Below are 19,676 nucleotides of genomic sequence, written 5' to 3'. Positions count from 1 at the left end.
GTAAATGTGTTGGAAAAAAAAAAATGCTTGCTCCGCGGGAATCTGATTCGGACGTCGTCGAAGTAGTTTAATAAATATTGCAGAAAATATGTCGGATATATGCTGGCTGAAAATTCCGGCTATCGTGTAACATTGCAGGAAAGATCAGAGACGGAATAAATGTCTGTAGAACCGTGAAGTCTCGTAGGTAACTGCAGTGATACCGGTACTCAATGCGGGCAATAAAATTAAATGAAGTCGTTATACTCGGCGTTATTCTCAGCGGCGAGCATTGCAGGCGAAGCTTTGAGTCCGTTATTTAAATCATTGTACACACGTGTACACGTATATTATATAACCGCGAATTCCTTCGCATGCATCGATGATTTACACAACGGTCTTTCTAGTCTCTCACGTTTCAAGATCGCCTATTACGTATAAAGGGTCGGCGTTATATTGTCGCAACGGACGTACACAAGGAACAGAAAGAAAAAATGTCTCTTTTTTTCTCAGTGAAATGAAAGAAGTGAGAAAATAAATTTAAATTGCATAGTAATGCGAAAATAACAACTCAGACATGTAATTTTCTGATAAACTAGCGTTTAATAGAATACGTTGATGTTTAAGTACAGTTTAGTTTTTAGTTGAGTTTCAAAAAACCAGACGACTTCAGATACAGTGTGTACATTGGATCGGGATGAGGGTAGGAGGAGGGGATGGGTTTGGGATATTGGGGGTAAAGTGTGGTCTTTGTTCTTTCGTTCTCTCTTTTCGACATGGATCCTCTTCCTTCGCTTTTCAATGAAAAATATCAAACTGTAATGTGTGGCGTTCACACGTTATCTCATTTTCATTCCGACGATATTGTATTTCTCTATACAGGTCTGTGCGTAACGTGCGGTATAAATGCTTCGAAAAAACTTTCCTCCATCTCCCTGGAATACTATCTGATAAAAATGAACGGGAGAATTTTTTGAAAAAAAGAAGGATGCCGAAATGAATGCCAGAATTAGAAGTGCGCAGAAAATGTGAGGCTGTGAAATCAAGGTTTATATATACGGAAACGCGTATCCATTTCATGGATGCATAGGCGGATGGGTAATCCGATAAATCTAACCCGGGTAATGTAAATTTCGTAGTATGTAGCAGCTAATATTCGGGAACGGAAATGGGACGCGTGGCGACCGGAAATAAAACGAGGTTCGATATAATCGAACGGGATGATTCGGTCCGCGGAGTATTATGGCGTCGACCTCGTCCCTGATTGTATTTTATGTATTCGCATCCACGTTCACATCCCGAAATATTTCAACAAGGTTTTTACACGAGCTTCGGCGGCTTTAATCGCGTCTCAATTTTACTTCTCCATTACTTCGTTCGTTCTTTTCTTTGTTTTAATTGTAATCAGTTTTCACTATAATTTTGTTCAATTTTGAAGTGTAAGAATGCGAAGGATAAAATTCGATAAAGCTAAATCAAAGCCAAAATTCGTTCATCGGCCATACTTTTAGTCGAGGAATTAACTTGTGAGAATTTAATCATTATAAAAATAAGTTGACTTTTGGGAGGAGAATCTGTATGACAAAATTTACGGATCAAAGTAAAAAAAAAATAAATAAATAAAAGAAATAAAAAAAATGTGTACACAGCGCTGGATTTAAGTGTCCAAACAGTAAGGGAATATTCAAAACGTGGCAATGATTTGCATCGGTGTGTTGCAATACATAGACGTTAAGATTTAGGATTTTTTTTCGGAACAAATAAACGCGGTGCGGATGCACGTGTGTGTAAATATGTACGCAGATACGAACAGTATATGTGCTCATATATACTAAATATGCATGCACATATCATGAAATGGCGTTCGGATCGTTTTTTCTTTCGTATCTCGACAATCGCATCCCTGTAACCGAGAGGTTGGTGGTTGTGGTGATAGTGGTGGTGGTGGTGGTGGTGGTGGTAAAGTCGTCCGGATGATCGACAATAACGCGTGATTACCATATCATCATTATCATTACAGCGAACGATCGTCGTCCAACGGGCGAACGATGTTTTAGCGCTACATCACAATACCCATCAATGTTATACATTATTTTTCTCTCTCTCTGGTTGTATTTGTTTTATAATTTTTTATTCATCATTCGTTTTCATTCATTTGTTTGTTTGTTTTTTTTTTTTCCATTTTTTTCATTTTTTTTTTCTTTCATCATCAAATTTCTTTTATTTATTACATATATATATGTATATCATAGGAACCAAAGTTTTTCTTTTGTTTTTGTCTCATTTTTATAAGATTTCGAATTCGAATTTACTTATTTAAATTTACGTCGCGATGATCAACCGTACAGTACGCCGGACAGGATTCAAGGTTTTTCGGGACAAATTTCTATGTAATATAATATTATATATATTATATATATAAAGTGATTTTGCGACTGATGGGAAGGGGATCGGGTGCATTTTGTGTCTTAGTATGTGACGGATGGGTTCGGGGTGTGTTTTTTTGGTTTCTTTTTTTTTTTTGTTGTTTCTCGTTACAGGATGCGAGGAGGGGGGGGGGGGGGGGGTTTGTTTGATTTGGTGCAGGTCCGGATGGAGGTACAAGGGGGGGTAGGACATTACGTTGCAGTGTTATACAGGCTACAGCTAGTCATATCGTTATAATGTATATATATATATATATGTGTGTGGGTGTATATATATATATATCCAATAATATATATAATATCATCGTATCATCATATTATTATTATTATATTTAGTAGTATATAATATTAGTTTACTTGCTTAGATATGAAACCTAGTAGGAACATGATTGCGCCGATCCTGCGCCCGCTCAGTTGTACGTCGACCGCGTCTTGGCGTCTTGGCAGCGGATACGTTTATTCTTCACATTTTCCCGTACTCCATTTTTCGTGTCTTTCAAAGCCACGTTGACAAGAAGAAAAAAAAAAATTTCAAAATTTCTCATACGGTCCGCAATCAATGCTTGCTTATAATTTTCGGACAGTCGGTCGGTGATTTGTTTCTCTTTCGGTGAATTTATTTTTTTTTAATTTCGTCATATTCCTGCAGCCACTTTAATTTCTCAATATTTCCCATCAGTGATTCGTCGCAGTCGAGTTGCCGTCTTGCGTATTTCGACTACTAATCAATAAAACAAGTTGCTTTTTTTGACTGAAGAAAAGAAAAAAAAAATTCCTCTTTCATTCCCGGATCGTGTCGTTTTCGCCAAGAAAACGCGAGCGTATCAACCTCGACGGGGGGACCGGCGTGCGGGCACCCCAGAGCCCGGCACAATTTTCGGCCCAACGAGATCCAGGGCCCCATAGCGAGTACATAGATATACACATGGCAACCTCTCACAATAATTAATCACTATCGTTATAATTATTATATCCATTAATTAATTAATTAATCAATCAAATTCACAATTCAATCAGTAATAATCACTGTCGTCAATGATAATAATAATAGTGATAATAATAAGAATGGTCATAATAATAATAGCAATAATAATAATAATAATAATAATAATAATAATCAATTGCAATCAGCAATAATAAGCAATCAATAATTATTAATAGTAAATAGTGTGTAACACATTGAAACTCAACGATCATTGAAAAATGAAAACTTATTAATTTGTTTTTTTTGTCGTTTTTTTTTTCTTTAATGTTAATTTTAATATTAATTTTAATTTTAATTTTTTTTTTTTTTTACTCACACCCAGACGTCACCCTTTGTTCTCAGCTTGCACATACTACATACTTACGAGGTGTATCCTCGTTTTTTAATCTTATGCTCGTTGTTCCCGATATCTCCTATTGTTTTTTTTTTTTTTTTTTTTTTTTTCAATCTAAAGAGAGAGAAAGTTCGATGTCCTACGTGATTAATTGCCAATTACGAGTCGTCGCCGTCGCGGCGTTGCTGATGAAGGGATGATGTTACTCGAGTAAAGTATAATAATTATCTTCCAAGTCAATAATACATATATATATATACATATATTATATATTATATATATATATATATATATATATATATATATATATATATATATATATATATATTAGATATATAACATACGTATAGTTTATGGTACAATCAAGTGACATTTGAGCCAGGTAACCCTGACTTGGAATTAATTAAATCAGACTCTGTGCTATTTTGTCAATTTTTCTTCTTCGGTGTAAGAAAAATTCACACAGAAATCCTTTCACTTGTTCGATTTTACCCTGTTTTACTCGAACTCACACATTCCTCGTTTTATTCATTGATATGACACGTTTCAGGATTCTTCCCCTCCCTCTCTCACCCATAATTTCGTTCTTCATTTCGTTTTTTGCGAGAATAGAAAGCAGAAATAAAATTTAAAAAAAAAAAAAAAAAAAAAAAAACAGGAGAAAATAGAGAATTTTTGAGCGCTTCGAGGTACGGTGACGCCTGAGCAAATTACAACACATAATATCATAGTCATCATTCGTTTATCTCTGCACGCTTTATCACTCATTCATTGATTTAGGAACAGCTAGTAGCGAGGTTCGGTTACTCTATCACTCAATCTTTCTTTCTCAAAAACTTAGAACGCAAATTTTCTACCGCGCCTATATATGTATAGTTTTATGCACGATGATGATCGTACGCGGTCATATACAATATTATACGGGTATACGAATACCATAATAAAAGTTATTTATATATATATATGTATAAAGACAACTCAATTCAATCGTGTATCTTATTCTTTTTTTTTATTCTCCTTCTCGTAATCTTATCTTTTTTTTAAAATTCTGTTTCTTTCTCTCTTTCTCTTCTTTCAAATATATTAGTATTTATAGGTATTATATATATACATATACAATTATATATATATATATATATATATACACATATATTATACACACATATATATTGTGGTATGTGTGACGTGCCTCTCCTTCCGCCCGTATATATTTCATCTTTATCCATCCCTTAACAATTTGTTTTTATCTTGTGCTTTTGTTCTGCTAAGATTCTCTTCTTCGTTTTTCCCCTCTAATAATTAATTATCCTCGTATTTTACCCGCTGACTTGCTCGCGTATTACGTATACTTTGAACGCGTGTGAGCTTGCGTGAATCGGGACTTCTCGTCGATCCGTGATAATTATAATAAAATCGACAAGGTCGCGCGCGTTTTTGAGTCTCTCGTATTTTTTATAGACAGTCAAACGACGACCGGTCAACGAGAAATCCAAGAGAAATTAATCGAATCACTTCCAACGATCAATCAGACGCGTCGTTACACGGAATTTATCGGAGTCACCGCCCACGTCTTATGCTTTCGGCGGCTAAATTTATCTCCGCGGAAAACTGCGACGTTTATCCATCAGCGAAAAGATCGTGGAATTATCGCTAGTCCCAATTTCGACCAATCACGTTTCACCGCGAGCAACGGTCACGTTACCTACCGCAGGACGCCGTCGCTAGGCGGCGCTGAAGGCGGAAAATCGCTAAAAGTTGACGAAATGGCGGGTAATATTTTTGGCAAACACCGTAAGGTATCCGTGTACAAAAGTACACCATAGTAGGTCGTGGATAGTGTTGTGGTGTTGATGTTTCTTTTGCATGTTTTTTTTTTTTTTTGTTTTTTCCATTTTTGATCGTATAAGAATTGCGAGGCAATAATCGTGATTGAAAATCTTGACCGAATAAAGCTTGCGATAATTATCGTCTTTCTATTCCTTCTTCTCGTTCTTTTTTTTCCGTCGAGTTTTTCCCTACTTCTTCGGAACTTTACGCTTTTATTTGTGTTTGTATACACGCTAATTACACATTACATTAGTTAGGTAGTTTTTAGTCCTAGGACCGTCAATTATCATTTTTCTTTCCCTTGCCTTCTTCGTTTTGTCTTATTTAATTAATTAAGTTTGCTTTTTTCTTTAACTTTATTTTACGTTAATTGCCCTTCCTGCGAGGTATGGGTTACAGAGACGCGCGGCCCGGCGTTGCATTGTTAATCACTAATCGCTTAATCTCTCTCTCGTATAGCATATATGTATGTATATGTGGTAACGTAAGTATATATAAATATATATACATATACATATTCGTATAAGTATACATGTATATATTTGTATAAATTGAAAAAAATCAAAGTAAGAAAAGAAAATCAAGACTCCGACTTCTGTGGTTAATAAATATATAATTCAAAAGCGTTTGATTTCTTTGACTCTTGTCGAACACGGCCCGCTCGCATATATTAAGAAAGCGTCGCTACTATTATTACTATTATTATTATTATATCTTTCTTTAATTTTTGTTTTATATATCTTGTTTCAGCTCGTCATCTCTTGGGAATTATTTAAATCTTACCCCCCTCTCTACTATCAATGATCCGTGGATAGAATATCCAATTCGCGCGGGTAGATATATAAATATACATACGTATACATATATACATGTATATGTGTATAACGTTAATTGATAAAAAACGTCCAGTACATTATACACTGTCGTGTTTTTTTTTCGGTGCCTGTGTTTATGTATGCATGTGTGTGTGTCGAGTGTTCGCATTTAAGTGAATATGTATGCATGATGCATATACATATATATTTAATGGTATAATAATGTTCACACGCATGTTTATATATATATATATATATATATATATATATATATAAATATGTTTATAAATATATCTATATATATATATAATCATTACGTGACTGCACATACATGTGAATATATATAATATTATACTAGTAATATATTTTTGTTTCCATTTTCTGTAATCGTAATTTTAATAATATTCATAATTTAAATGTAATATTAATAATAATAGTCATCACCAACGTTATTACATATAATATATATATGTGTATAATCCAATGTATGTGTACATACATACATACATATGTATATATATATATGTATATATATAAGTAGACGTAGGAAAGCATTTGTGACAGGAACCTCGAGTTGCTTAGCTTAGAAATTATTACTTGTCAACTTTTTTTCATGCCTTTGCAGTTCAGTATTAATATTAATAGGTTTTCGATTTCTTCACTTAATTTCCCTTGTTGTTGCTTTCGCGATTTACTTTCGTTCTCAAATCTCGCTTCCTCCTTAACCCTTGAATTACTTGCATTACAATTAAAATTAGTAATTCATAATAATAATAACTACTACAGTCATCATCATCATCATCATTATTATTGTTGTTGTTGTTGTTATTATTATTATTATTATTATTGTTATAGAATATCCTAGTGATTAGTGACCACGTGGCGTCAGATTCGACGTCACTGTTCTGTGCCGTCGCTAACGCAGCAGCAGGTAGGTATACGTACTCCCAGAAATATGATTCGTTGCATACTTCCGGTCAGTACCGCGAGGATCCTAGTATAACGTTACAACATCTCATATTATACATATATACCTATGCATATATGTGTGTATATATATATATATATATATATATATTTATATTTTTTAAATTTAAATCTCTTGTTTGTTGCTTGTACGCGCTTGTGTTGCATGTGTGTATTTCATACGTATACATATATACATATGTATATATATATGCATATGTGTACATATATGTGTACAGTGAGTATGTGTATATATATATATATATATATATGTATACACGTATGTATGCCTACCTATATACCCGCCGGCATAGTTACGTGTATTATGTTTCTATCAATCATAGTACCGGAGCTATCGTTAAATTTAATTTACTTTTAATCTACATTTAAGACGCACGTCACTTACCGGTTAGTAGTAATAGTAGTAGTAGTTGCATTAATTGTAATAGTTGTATTTAGCATGTTGTTGTTATTGTTATTATTATTATTATTATTATTATTATTATTATTATTATTATTATTATTAATAATAGTAGGAGTAGTAGTAGTATAAGTGTTATAGTTGTTGCTATTAGTAGTAGTTAATAGGTAAACTCCTTTCTCCACAATTTATATTCACGCATACACACACGCACACATACATACATGTATATATATGTATACATATGCGTGCATACATTCGCGTGTGTATTATTTAACATAATAAATAGCGAGTGAATTGTGAGTGGTGTGTACGGTATAATGTATATTGTGTCTCTGTGAAAATTCATAACTGTTTTTCGCTCACGAAATAGTGATTTATATATATATATATATATATATGTATATACGTACACGTAGTTATTATTTCAGTTAGAGATATAGTTTTATCATTTAAATACTCATTTTTAATTATTATTTAAACATTATCATTACCGTTATTAATAATATTATTAATATCATTATTATTATTATTATTATTATTATTATTATTATTATTATTATTATTAAATATATATTTTTTATATTATTATATATTAAATATAGGAACCATGTTGCTGGGTTTTGTGTGTGCGGAGGCTTGTGTCCGTGTTGTGTGTCACAGGTTTCGTGCGCCTGTGTGTGTGTGTGCGCGTGCGCTTGTGTGTCGTCTTCCTTTGATTTCGTTTTTATCCCGTGTCAAAATAAGTGTAGCGTCTCTTTGCCACCTTCTATCGAGAGCCTTTTCCTCTCGAGAAACCCAACGTTTGAATTTTCCCGCGTATCGTGACCGTCGGAATGCGCGGCGCCCGACTTCCGCGTTTTGTTGACACAAATTAGACAGTACGCTCGCGATTATAAGTCGTGTGGGTAATTTATATGAAAATCTCGACTTGATTTTTGATTTAAGATTATATACGTTGCTCGGTTCCCTCCCAGCTAAAGAGAACCTTCCCTCTCTTAATCAGGTTTCCGCGTCGCCTCGCGTTGATTCTCCAACTCGCTCTATCTTCGTCGTCTTGTAATCTCTAAACACACACTATACATACACATATTTGATTCGCCGAATTTGCGATCGCTAATAAACCGGGCTCGGAGGCTCGATTGCTAATATAATGAATGATTCTATTATAATATGGTTTCGTGATCAACGATTCCGAACCACAGATTCGTTTGTATTTTTTTTTCATTTTCTTGGTAATAGTTGCTCCTACAGTCGCGTCTCAACTTACATACATATATGCATATACAATCACATACATACATACACAGACACGTATAACCTACCGCAAATATTTTGCCGAATCTCTATTCGCATTTATAGGCGTAGGCAAATAAATAGTAATTCACGTAATGTTACAAGTAGTACAGTGGTAGTAATTATTATATTAGTAGGAATAGTAGTAGTAGTAGTTGTTGTTGTTGTTGTTTTACGATTTAGCATTTAATAGTTAGTTTATAGTGGTAATAGTATAGTGTAGCAGTATTAGGATTACTATTAGTATTATTAGTAAGTAGTAATAGTAGTACAACATCATTTATTACTTTACATAGGAACGTTTGTCTGCCCGGCCTCGCTTTTCAGTTTCTTCTTTCATTAACTTTTCGTTCTTTGCATCTAGCTTCAGGATCCGATTACACATTTCATCCCCCCTTTGCTTTCAAGCTCGGTCCAATCATTGTTTTCGTTTTCGTTTTCGTTTCTCGTCATCATTATTACATCATTATTATAAATATCATTATTATTACTACGTTATCATTATCGATATCTATTATTATTATTATTATTATTATTATTATTATTATTGTTATTGTTGTTGTTGTTGTTGTTGTTGTTGTTGTTGCGGTTGTTATTATTATTAGTCGTAATAATATTATTACTGTAATCAACCCCAACCGTGGCGTGTAGGAGATTCACATTAATTAATCGTTTCATATATGTATATATATATATATATATATATATATATATATAGATATATGTATATATATATATATGCGTGTACGCTGGCGTCGAACATTCTTGAGTGCGGTACGAAGAACGAATTAACCATTACAAAAATAACAGACAATTATCACGTTACCGTATAATATAGTTGAATTTTATAAGATTACACAGGGTGCAGTGTTTTGTTAAAGTACACAAGTTGAGGCTGTCGTTTATTTATTTATTTTTTTGTTATGTCCCGTTCCTCTCCTCTTTTCTCTTCCACACCGTACGTATGTATAATATATACATAGACTGTCTATGTATAACGCAACATTGATACAGTCAGTGGTAGATGTAAACCTGCGGGTGGTATACAGCGTGAAAACGGCAAAAGGATATTTCCCGTCAGACAAGTCAAGTTTTTGTATATGCGGAGGCCGGAGGGGAGGGCAAACGGCTGACGATTAGCCAACCCTCCCCGCCCCTCGACGCGTCGCATTGAACTAGGCAAACGCCATCGGTGGCTGGAAGGGTGATAGATACGTACACGTGTGTCTTTCTTTACCTCACAGGTTCGCAACGAGGCTGCAACGGGGCGCGGCGTCGTTGGTGATCAGTGGAAACACCTCCGTTCGCCAGACGGCGCCTTAGCGCGCTCCGGCCAATGCGGCGACCTCTTGCATCAGCTTCTGCCGCTTAGCTTCCGGTCCGTTGTTGTTGTCCTGATTGCCGCCCTGGCCGCTTCCGGTGGTTGTAGTGCTCTCGGCGGCCGCCCGCGCCGCAAGCAGCGTTATCTGGTTCACCACGTCCTCCATCTCGTCCGTCAGCGGGTTGACCTCCTCACCCGGAAGCGGATTCACACCCTGAATCTGAATCCCGGGACTGAAACGCACTCCAGTTTCGAGGTGTCCACGGTGCTGCGGCGATTCCGCGTGCCGTCGCCAGTCCGCGAGTGTCTGGTACGTCGACGCGGAGGGCAAGGACGATGACGCGCTCGTCTTGTCACCGCACAGGGTGCACGCGAATCGCTGTTGCACCAGCCGCAGTGCTCCTCGACGCTGCTGGTGGCCCAGGTAGCACGAACGCTGGTGCGCCAGAAGCGACGATTCCGACGGATAAGCCCGGCCGCAACGTCTGCACACCAGGCACAGCTCCGCCTCCACCTCCCTGCAATGCGACGGCATCGCCGCCCCCGCATCACCACCCGGCAAACGCACCGTCTCGAGACCAGGGTGGTTCGGGTCCTGCTGCAGGAATGCCTGCATCAATGCCCGCGGCACCTGGACCTGCGTTCCGCCCTCCACCTGCAGCGACATCAACGGCCCTCCGGAGCCTTGGCTGATAGATTGACTTTGGGTCGCTACTGGAATCAGAGAAGAAGAAGGCCTGGGTTGAGTTATAAGGCTCGGGGTTCGAGCGGAAGAGTCGTCTCGGCGTTCTTTCGGTGTTGGGTAGTTGGATACATGTCGAATGGTCTGGATTCTGAACAGCGTTAACGGTTCACCTGATTGATTGAACTTAGCAACAGAGTATACCGAGAAGAATTTAAAGGCATCGTTATTGCATCAGAATGTTTTTTAAAATTGCGACTAGCAAGTGTTTGGGATTATAGTACATTCGAGCGTTCGCTAAAATTTTACTGATTGTGAGTCGGATTATCCATGATATAATACAATTTTATACGCATTAGATTCAGGTCTGTTGTGGCAAAAATTATATTTACATATATGTATATACGATTGAATAAAGATGGATTAAAGTTGGATTGTGTAGTTTCAATGAAAATCCGACAGTGATTCACACGTTTCTGAATTTTATCAATTACTTCTGACTCTTCTTTCCAAATCCCGAATCAAAGTTCTTGCATCTACACTCAGCTATCGTAGTTAAATGCGACAACTTCGAAGGTCCAAAAATTTGTCTCGCCTCGCAGCGACAAGGAAGTAAATAATTGCAGACTGATTTTACGAGAAATTAATTACCGTGATACGATTTATCTAAATTTCTTGTTTCCACGTTCCTTCACCATAACCTACGTACTTGCGGCTAACTAACTTCGGCGTGAAAACGTATTCAGAAACCTGTTTAGATAGGGGACAAGTAAATTGTCAGTTATTAGCGAGCCGCGGGCAGAATCGCATTGACAGGATAATTCCTCGGCACACAATCATGTATACGTACACTCAACGTTTTCGATTAAATTATTTATACTCCCGAGGGACCGATGGAGGCCCGAGCCTTGTCAATGCTTCCCTCAAAGCATCGCGATTAATAATTTCTCGGAGGAACAAGCATAAGCGTTAATTTCGTAATTGATCAATCGGCAGAAACAAAACGACAAGTAGGTACTTAGCTGTATTTAAATTGGTTCAGACGAACGCAACATTTACAAATAAATTTTCCAACTACAAAACCAAAGAAAAATCATTTTTTCAGGAATAACAAAATCGAACCAAGCTCGATCCGCGGTCCGGGATGAATCGAGGAGGAATTATCGAGAGGCGGTCGTCCTCGGTGGGTGAGGGTTGGTCCAGATGAGTGAGTGATGAGCAGTTATGAGGCAGGAAGCGTTAATGATAGCCCTGCTCATTCACTCAGCCCGTCTCGGTCGCTCTACTGTAATTATCAACGGTAGGGAGACACCGGAGGGAGCGAGTAGTATCAAAGATGAGAAGGACAGATGGGTGAATCGAGGGAGGTATATGAAGGGGGGGAGGCGAGGGCGAGGCTGCGGACAAAAAACACCAGGGTGTTAATCCACGGGGACGCGATAAGGCGAAAGGTGTGAAAATTTGGGGGTTAATCAACTCATAAAACGGCTACGACGGTTTAAATTGCATGCAAATGGAGAGAAGCGTAGGCACCGTACACAGCGTTACACTCGAAACTTCCCAGCTGCTGATGGTGTGTACACTAACCGAATAATAACTCACTAACACATGTCTTGCTGGGCTGAGGGCCACTTTAGAGTGTTACGGGCGCGCTTAATAGTAGTGGGAAACGATTTGAGACCTGTTAGGCCGAGCGACTCGTTGCAGCCCGATATGGAGTCCTGCACTGATCCTAAGACGGAAATATCAACAAGACCGTGTAACGTTACTCTCGTCAACTTCGGCGCTTGTCACCATTTGAACTCTTTCCTGCTCTCTAATTCAACTCCGTGTCAATTGGTGACGGTCGCCTGAACCCGCGTTAAGTCCTTCAAAGTCACATGTGCTCATAATATTCAGTCACTCAAAGTCAGGTATGGATATGATAGTCAAACGTAAATCTGAATTTGATTCGTGGTGATTTTTCGCCACGATTCAGCCAGTTAAACGTCATTCCACGAGCTGTTTGAATCCGGGTCCAAGCCATTGCCAGGCGACACTCGAGTTCTAAGTCAGTCAACCCATTCCTTAGAGTTTGCAATTTGTTTGTGATTGGAGATGGTCACCTGACGGTTACCCGTGTCGAGGATACCAAATTGGAATGTAAGCCTGAACTTGGCTAATGGTGATTTTCTTGAGTCCAGACTCAAGTGACACTCATGTTCGACGTCAGTCAAATCCAAGCGCACTGAACCATTCCTAATAGTTCGCAGTCTGTTTGTCTGTGGGACAAGTTGGTATGACTCGGTTAATCGTTGCGGGATCTCATGACTTCGGGATGAGACCGATGGAAGAAGAGCCTGCGGACCGCCGCTGCTCTTGAAACAAACGTACCGATCGAGGCGTCGGTTATTACGGTTAATGACTGCTGGTTATTTCTTTGAGTGGCCCTGATTCCCCCAGGCCGGCTCCGTCGTATCCCAAGCTCAATCTTGAGGGGAATAAGAGGAGGTGGGGAGGAAGTAAGGACCGCCACTTGCCGAACCGCGGAACGTTTCCGTTAAAATGTGTCCAAATATGTGTGAGACACCGAGTACGAGACGGACTCTGATGATTGTCTTGCAGGCTGCTCCCACGCGCAGCGGTTCTCAACTTTTTCTTTCTCATAATTTCAATCCTCTTCGTCTCGATCGGCCAAACAGGCCGCGGAAGAAACGCGGATTTAGTTCGTCCCGCTGAGATCCGCTCTACGAGAGATTGCGCGCCGGCTACATATGCTGGAAATTTGTTCCCCTGGAATTTATGATCTGGTTCCTCCATGCATGGGCCCAATACCAAACACTACAAGAGCGAATATAGATCCTCACTCTAAGATACTCTGACAATAAGGCCCAACTAATTCGAACGAGTGTGGAACTCCTCGCTCTCGTTCTCGTCGACTATTAACCTACGGTGGAAGTAGGGATTACGACTTTTTGTGATCGGCCGTGCCAACTGTCTATGATACGTATAAACTTTTTTCCTCGTATCACGGTGTCGAGTAAGATCGAGGGGTTCACTGCCGTGCATGTATAATTACGGGTAAACGCTTGCTTGGAATTCCATATGCGATGGTGAAATTTTTGGATTCACGATGACGAAGAGATTTGCAGGAGTTGCACGTACCGCACAGTCATCACCGTGTAACATGAAAATGAGCCGTCTATATCCAATGTAAATCAATGGTAGGTACGCTATACTTGCGTCAATTTGTAGTCTTTTCGAAACGGTTTTCCTGCATTTGAAGAAACATCGATTGAAAGTGTAAAGACAGATTTCTCGAATAAATCACGAATGAACTCAAGGTAGAAAAATTTGCTATGCATTGGTTGACTCCCAAAAGTTTTGCGAAAAGGATATAGAGATTTCACATATTCACATGTTCACCCTATTGCCTAAAAGACACATTTATTCAAATGCGAATTCAGTCAAATATAGATATCAGGTGTGTAGATCGCGAGTCGAAATGTGTCACATTTTCTAATCAGAGTTTAATTTTGCTTATCGTCAATAATCGAAAGTTTCAATGAATATTCTAACTTGAAGAAAATATAAGCACGAGTTACGAGCAGTACTCAGAAACATATCCGCTAGAAAGTATGAAAACTTTCCTGCAGACGCGATTTGCATAAGCCGTACAAAAACCGAGACTCGGATCTTTCGGCGATTCCGCGGAAGTTGAGAGGTGCTAACTCGTGAATTAATTGGAAAAGGATGTTTCGAATAGTCCGAAATCCGAGAGGTTAGTCGGATCGAAGCCGGGCCGTTAATTGCTGGAAGAAGGAGAGGTCCGCGTAGCGCGGCCCGATATGCACAAAGCAAGGATCTCGGTACGGGGTTGAAATTGTTTTTCAGCTGCATGCGCAGCCGAGTCCCGGGATGGACGGTGTAAATTTTAATTAGCAATCAATAAATTCACGCGTGCTCGTGAAGGTATCGCTCTAACGACTGAGATCTCGGGCCGGCGTGCAGCGAGAGCGGCAGCATCGGCATCGGCTCGGCTCTCCGAGGTCTCCTCGACTCTCGCCCGTCGCCCGTCGACCAGATAACAGAATTAGCCCCGCACTAATTTATTTCCTAATTCCCGGCCGAGTGGAGGTGTGAAACACCCGACGCTTGGGCCCCGCAAGGAAAAGGACGATTGGGCCTCTCGGGGCCCGATGAGCGAGAGACAGCGCAGCGGCGAGTGGAATGCTCTCTCGCCCACGCCTCTCTCCGTCTTTCTACATTTGTGTGCATGCGCCGGAGCCTTCGCCCCCCTTCGCTCTGGGCCCGGTCGGGGCCCGTTCGCGCGAGGAATGCGCCGTCGCAGTACTTTGCGCGGACGGCGTGCGCCGCTCGCCTCTAGTAGTAGGTGCTCCGCGCATGGATGTGCGGACTGCAATATACTTATACTGCAATCACAATCCAGAGAAGACGTTGACTCGTTGACTCGACTTCTCGCCGTCCATTAGGGCGGGGGGATCGGTTAAACATGCCGTGTTCCTCGCATCTCGCACCGCGAGAGCTCGCTATATACGGTCCCGGAATCGCAACGAGATCGGGGCCCGTCAATGTTCCCGGTTAAAAATATTCAACCTCTCGGATCATGCAAGTATTCACTCTCGTTAACAGTTGCATTCTGATCATATCGAGTTTCTATGAAATGCTACAAGTTCTGAGCCGTATCGACAAACATCAAAGTTTCCCGAAGTTGCTGCCAGCTGTTGAACCGAGTTAAAGGTTTTCGGGGTCTTTAATTATTTCGGAATCGCTATCCGGATTTTCTATTTTTCTATATTTGCATACCTGTATATATCTATACGTACATTCATTTTTTATTTATCGATTCTTGACGTCAAAAGTGACGCAACTCAAAACATGACGTTTCGATAGAAGTTCAATGCACCCTACCTTTTCATGCAATAAATAATGCAAACTTTTTTAATATGCAAAGTTTCCTCCAAATGGCCATCGGTTATATTCTTTCGAGTTGATACCAAGATTGGTACTCGTAACAAAAATTCCGAAAAAAAAAAAAAAACTTTTGAATCACGCTGGAAATGATCAGATCAAAAAGAGAATCTTTCGAGTATCGCGAATTCGGTTAGTGTGAGAAAAACGAAGAAACAGAGTAGAAAAAAAAGTCTGAACCTGCACACACGAGCGTTGCATACAAGATGAAAAGAAAAGAAAAAAATAAAATAAACCGAAAGACAAGGGGATTTTCCGTGATAGCGGGAAAGATCGATCCTCGAAAGAGGCGTATAAGGAATCTCCTGTTAATGGATTTGAACATCTTCATTGAGAGGATGAAGAACGGGGGGAGGGGGAGTGGGGGAGCGGAGAAAGGGCTTCGGAATTAAGATGCATTTGCATCCATTGCGAGGTTCCGGACCGTGGCTAGATTTTGATAGCTCGTAAAAAATCCCTTGTTAATTCCAGGGTCGGCACGATGCGTGGCAAGGAATCACCTCTGCGTATTAATTAACCGCGCGACCGGGATGTCGGCGACCTTCTGGGAGGGGTTCAGGGGGCCCAGGGGCCCCGTTATCGCAGCGCCGTCGGACAAATTAGAATCACTCGAATTCGATAGCCGGGCAACAAATGCCGGCATTTCTATGCAAACGGGTCGTGAACGTGTTAGGGACCGGCCCCCGGCCCCCGACCGATCCGAGACGACGCTGCAGTCCCTTAGTGACTTTATCGCTCCAAGACTCGTAAATAAAAGGGGGCCTAGATACCCGCGACGCACCCGCCTACGTGCCCCTTTCGAGGATGCCCGTGCACCGCACGGACGACAAGCTCGTATTCGTGCGCCTCTCGCTCTTTCTCCCTCTCTACCCCCTCGCCCCCTTCCTTTTCCTCTCTCTCTCTCTATCGTCCTCCAGGATGTCGTGGGATGTTTAAAAATAAACTCCGGTACGGCTAATTGTCGCCCTATCAATCGGCTCCTCGGGCCTTAATCCAACCACCGGGAATAACGTGATATACACGCGTGTTCACACGCGGCAAACACGTCGCAGTTAAGGAGGGTGGATGGGAGGGGGATAACCGACCCGGCACACAACTTCTTCTCAATTTATCACTCGAATAAAGTCGTTAACCGGAGATATTTTATTATCCAACCTTTTCTTTTATTTTCTCACAATTTTATACTTGTTTTCTTTGTTCTTCGTTATCATTCAAGAGTTACCTACCTTATACCACTTCCCGATGTAAAAAGAAATTTGCATTGAGCATGGATGTGTGTCTACCACAAGAGAGAAAAATCAAGCCTAAAGAGCTTAGCCTGAACGGTATCTATTTCTCACAGTGATTCTAACTAGGTGTACAAAATATTTATGGTTCCCGTGAGAAATGTAGAACATTATGATATATCAGTTATATCGATTAGAAATTTTTCTATGCGTGGCTTGTACGTACTTTCCTACTTCTTACTCATTCCTATCTGACATGACATAAGTACCAATTATCAGGATAGGTGTACTTTATCACGGGAGATAGGTTCAAAATAAATGCGAATGAACGTCCAGCGTCTGAAATTAGCTCACAATCATCGTACATAACCAACGATTCAGATTTATTTACTGCTACGGTCTGCAATCGTTTTCGTTAATTACAATTGACTGAATTTTAATCGCGATATCTCAATCAGACATTCCACACAGATCGAGTTTCTTCGAAGATCGATCAAAACTCTGGATTTCTATCGCGAACAAAGTACGGGGAAAAAACGAAACTTGAAATGACACAAGCACGGTAGTTAAGCGGAAGGGAAAGGATGGGATAAAAATGTTGAAATCTTCCAAAGTAGAAAGTTAAAGCAACGAATGTTCAAAAACGCAAATATCCGCTTTAGAGTATTGAAATGTAAAAAGTCGTGGTACGGAATATTAAAATCAAAATTTGATCGAGGTACAGCGAACGCCGCGGCAAGCTAGGTGGGCTAAGCGTAAACATGTGTGCACACATCGTCGTAACACCGCGATATACGGTATACAGTGTTGTTCGAGAGAGGGAGAGAGAGAGAGAGGGAAGAAGAGAGACGCAGCGGTGTGGTGATTTGTTATAGAAGCGTATATGCATGACGTACACACGTAACGCATCGGGTTGATTGGCGGCTGGTATCACCGGGTGTCAGGCAGGAAGCCGTGTATTATCTCTGCAATTGTCTCTCACCCACCCCCTCCGACCCCCTCATCACCCCTCGCCTCCCCCGTGCTCCTTTTGAAGCGGGCGGTTGTTAACGATAAAATCATTATCACCCCCCACCCACCCCCGTCCACCGTCCCCCGTCTACGGCCTCGCGATTATCCAATTAATAGAAGGCTGTCCGTCCGGATCTTTAATTATTTAAATGCTGCTCTACACCGACTGCCAGCCATAAGCCGGGTAGCTGGGGGACGATTCCGACGCCGACGACGACGACGAGGACGACGACGTCGGAGACGATCAACACCCGGTCGTTCCCTCAGCACCGAGAGGCCGATTATACGCTCTTGGGAAACGCTGTTGTACGCTGTGATTTCGCAGCGCGGCGCCACGCAGGAAGTGGGAAAGAAATATGCAGAAATAGTTGAAACGAATAATAATAGCTGTAAACCGAAGTGTATCATACTGTACGAGTTGTAATAAACGAGAACGATCGTTCCGGGCTTCGTATTTCTCTCATTCTTGTCTCTCGATCGAGGATAATATAACACACACAGACACACAGACTGTCGTACGGAACAGCGCGTGTCATGGTGAATTAAGAGTCGTTAAGGTATCGGCTGGTCGTTAAAAATAATTGTCAGTCGGGATATAATTAAGGGGTGGCGACGGTCGAGGGTAAGGAACCCCTTTGGTAAAAGAGAAGGAGAAGAAAAAGAAGAATGACGATGAGAAGAAGAAGAAGAAGAAGAAGAAGGAAGAAGAAGTAGTGGGAGAATAAAGAAAAAATACGTTTCATGTGAAAGCCGGTGTAGCCACCCCTTAGGTACACCCCCTACTTCTCAATCTGCTTACGCTCCTCGCCAAGGCCTTCTTTATCTTCGGCTTGTATTTGTTGGCACATCGTTAGGCGACCGGCTGCAGGGGTGGTTGGTTTGAACAGCGACGGGGGCGGGCGGCCCCCAGGGGTGGATAAGGGGTCAGGCCGGGTCGGCGCGATCGAACAAGAGAACTTCTCGAGTAGGTAGCTGCTTGTTAGGCAGATCCGCGGCGAGAGAGAAAGCCAAGCCAAGCCAACTCGCTACGAATCAAATTCTAACCCCCATCCCCTGGTTTTCTCTCGGCAAATACTCTTCCAGGGAATGATCGTTACGCTGCTTGAAAAAGTGGATAGACGGAAGGATACCGTGCGAAGTGCAATATCGATGAAAAATTCAAAAAAAATGTCGTGTTTGTCGAATTCTTTCATCTTCGTTTTTACAGCGAGAAGCTTTTATTTTTATTTCGTTTTTTTTATACTCTGATTACTCGGTGGCGTTACTCGGGATTTCGTTCCTTAAGATTGTCTCGGCATCCCTCTTATTATTTCCATTGTCTGCATTTCTTATTTTTCTTTTTTTCGTTCACGTTTTGTGCTTTTTAATATCCCTCAGCCCTATTTTTACAACCCTGCCCCCGCTTTCCCTGCGGGG

At 40.5% G+C, this 19,676-nt stretch overlaps 1 protein-coding gene across 5 annotated transcripts in view; it reads right to left on the bottom strand.

Moving 5' to 3' along the window:
- Nucleotides 1-7,870: 7,870 nt before the first annotated feature.
- LOC124300045 (zinc finger homeobox protein 3) overlaps nt 7,871-19,676 on the bottom strand; it is a 207,356-nt gene continuing 195,550 nt past the window's right edge. For 4 of the 5 annotated variants that reach the window (XM_046753666.1, XM_046753664.1, XM_046753663.1 and 1 more), the window contains one exon: nt 7,871-11,084. In XM_046753666.1, the coding sequence (XP_046609622.1) occupies nt 10,369-11,084 (716 nt within the window). In that variant the 3' untranslated portion in view covers nt 7,871-10,368. The remainder of the gene's footprint in view (nt 11,085-19,676) is intronic. The other variant, XM_046753667.1, reaches the window with a different exon arrangement.

Source organism: Neodiprion virginianus, chromosome 3 (genome assembly GCF_021901495.1).
Source record: "Neodiprion virginianus isolate iyNeoVirg1 chromosome 3, iyNeoVirg1.1, whole genome shotgun sequence".
In the NCBI taxonomy this organism is placed as follows: Eukaryota; Metazoa; Arthropoda; class Insecta; order Hymenoptera; family Diprionidae; genus Neodiprion; species Neodiprion virginianus.
This window is presented reverse-complemented; position numbering and strand designations above follow the sequence as displayed.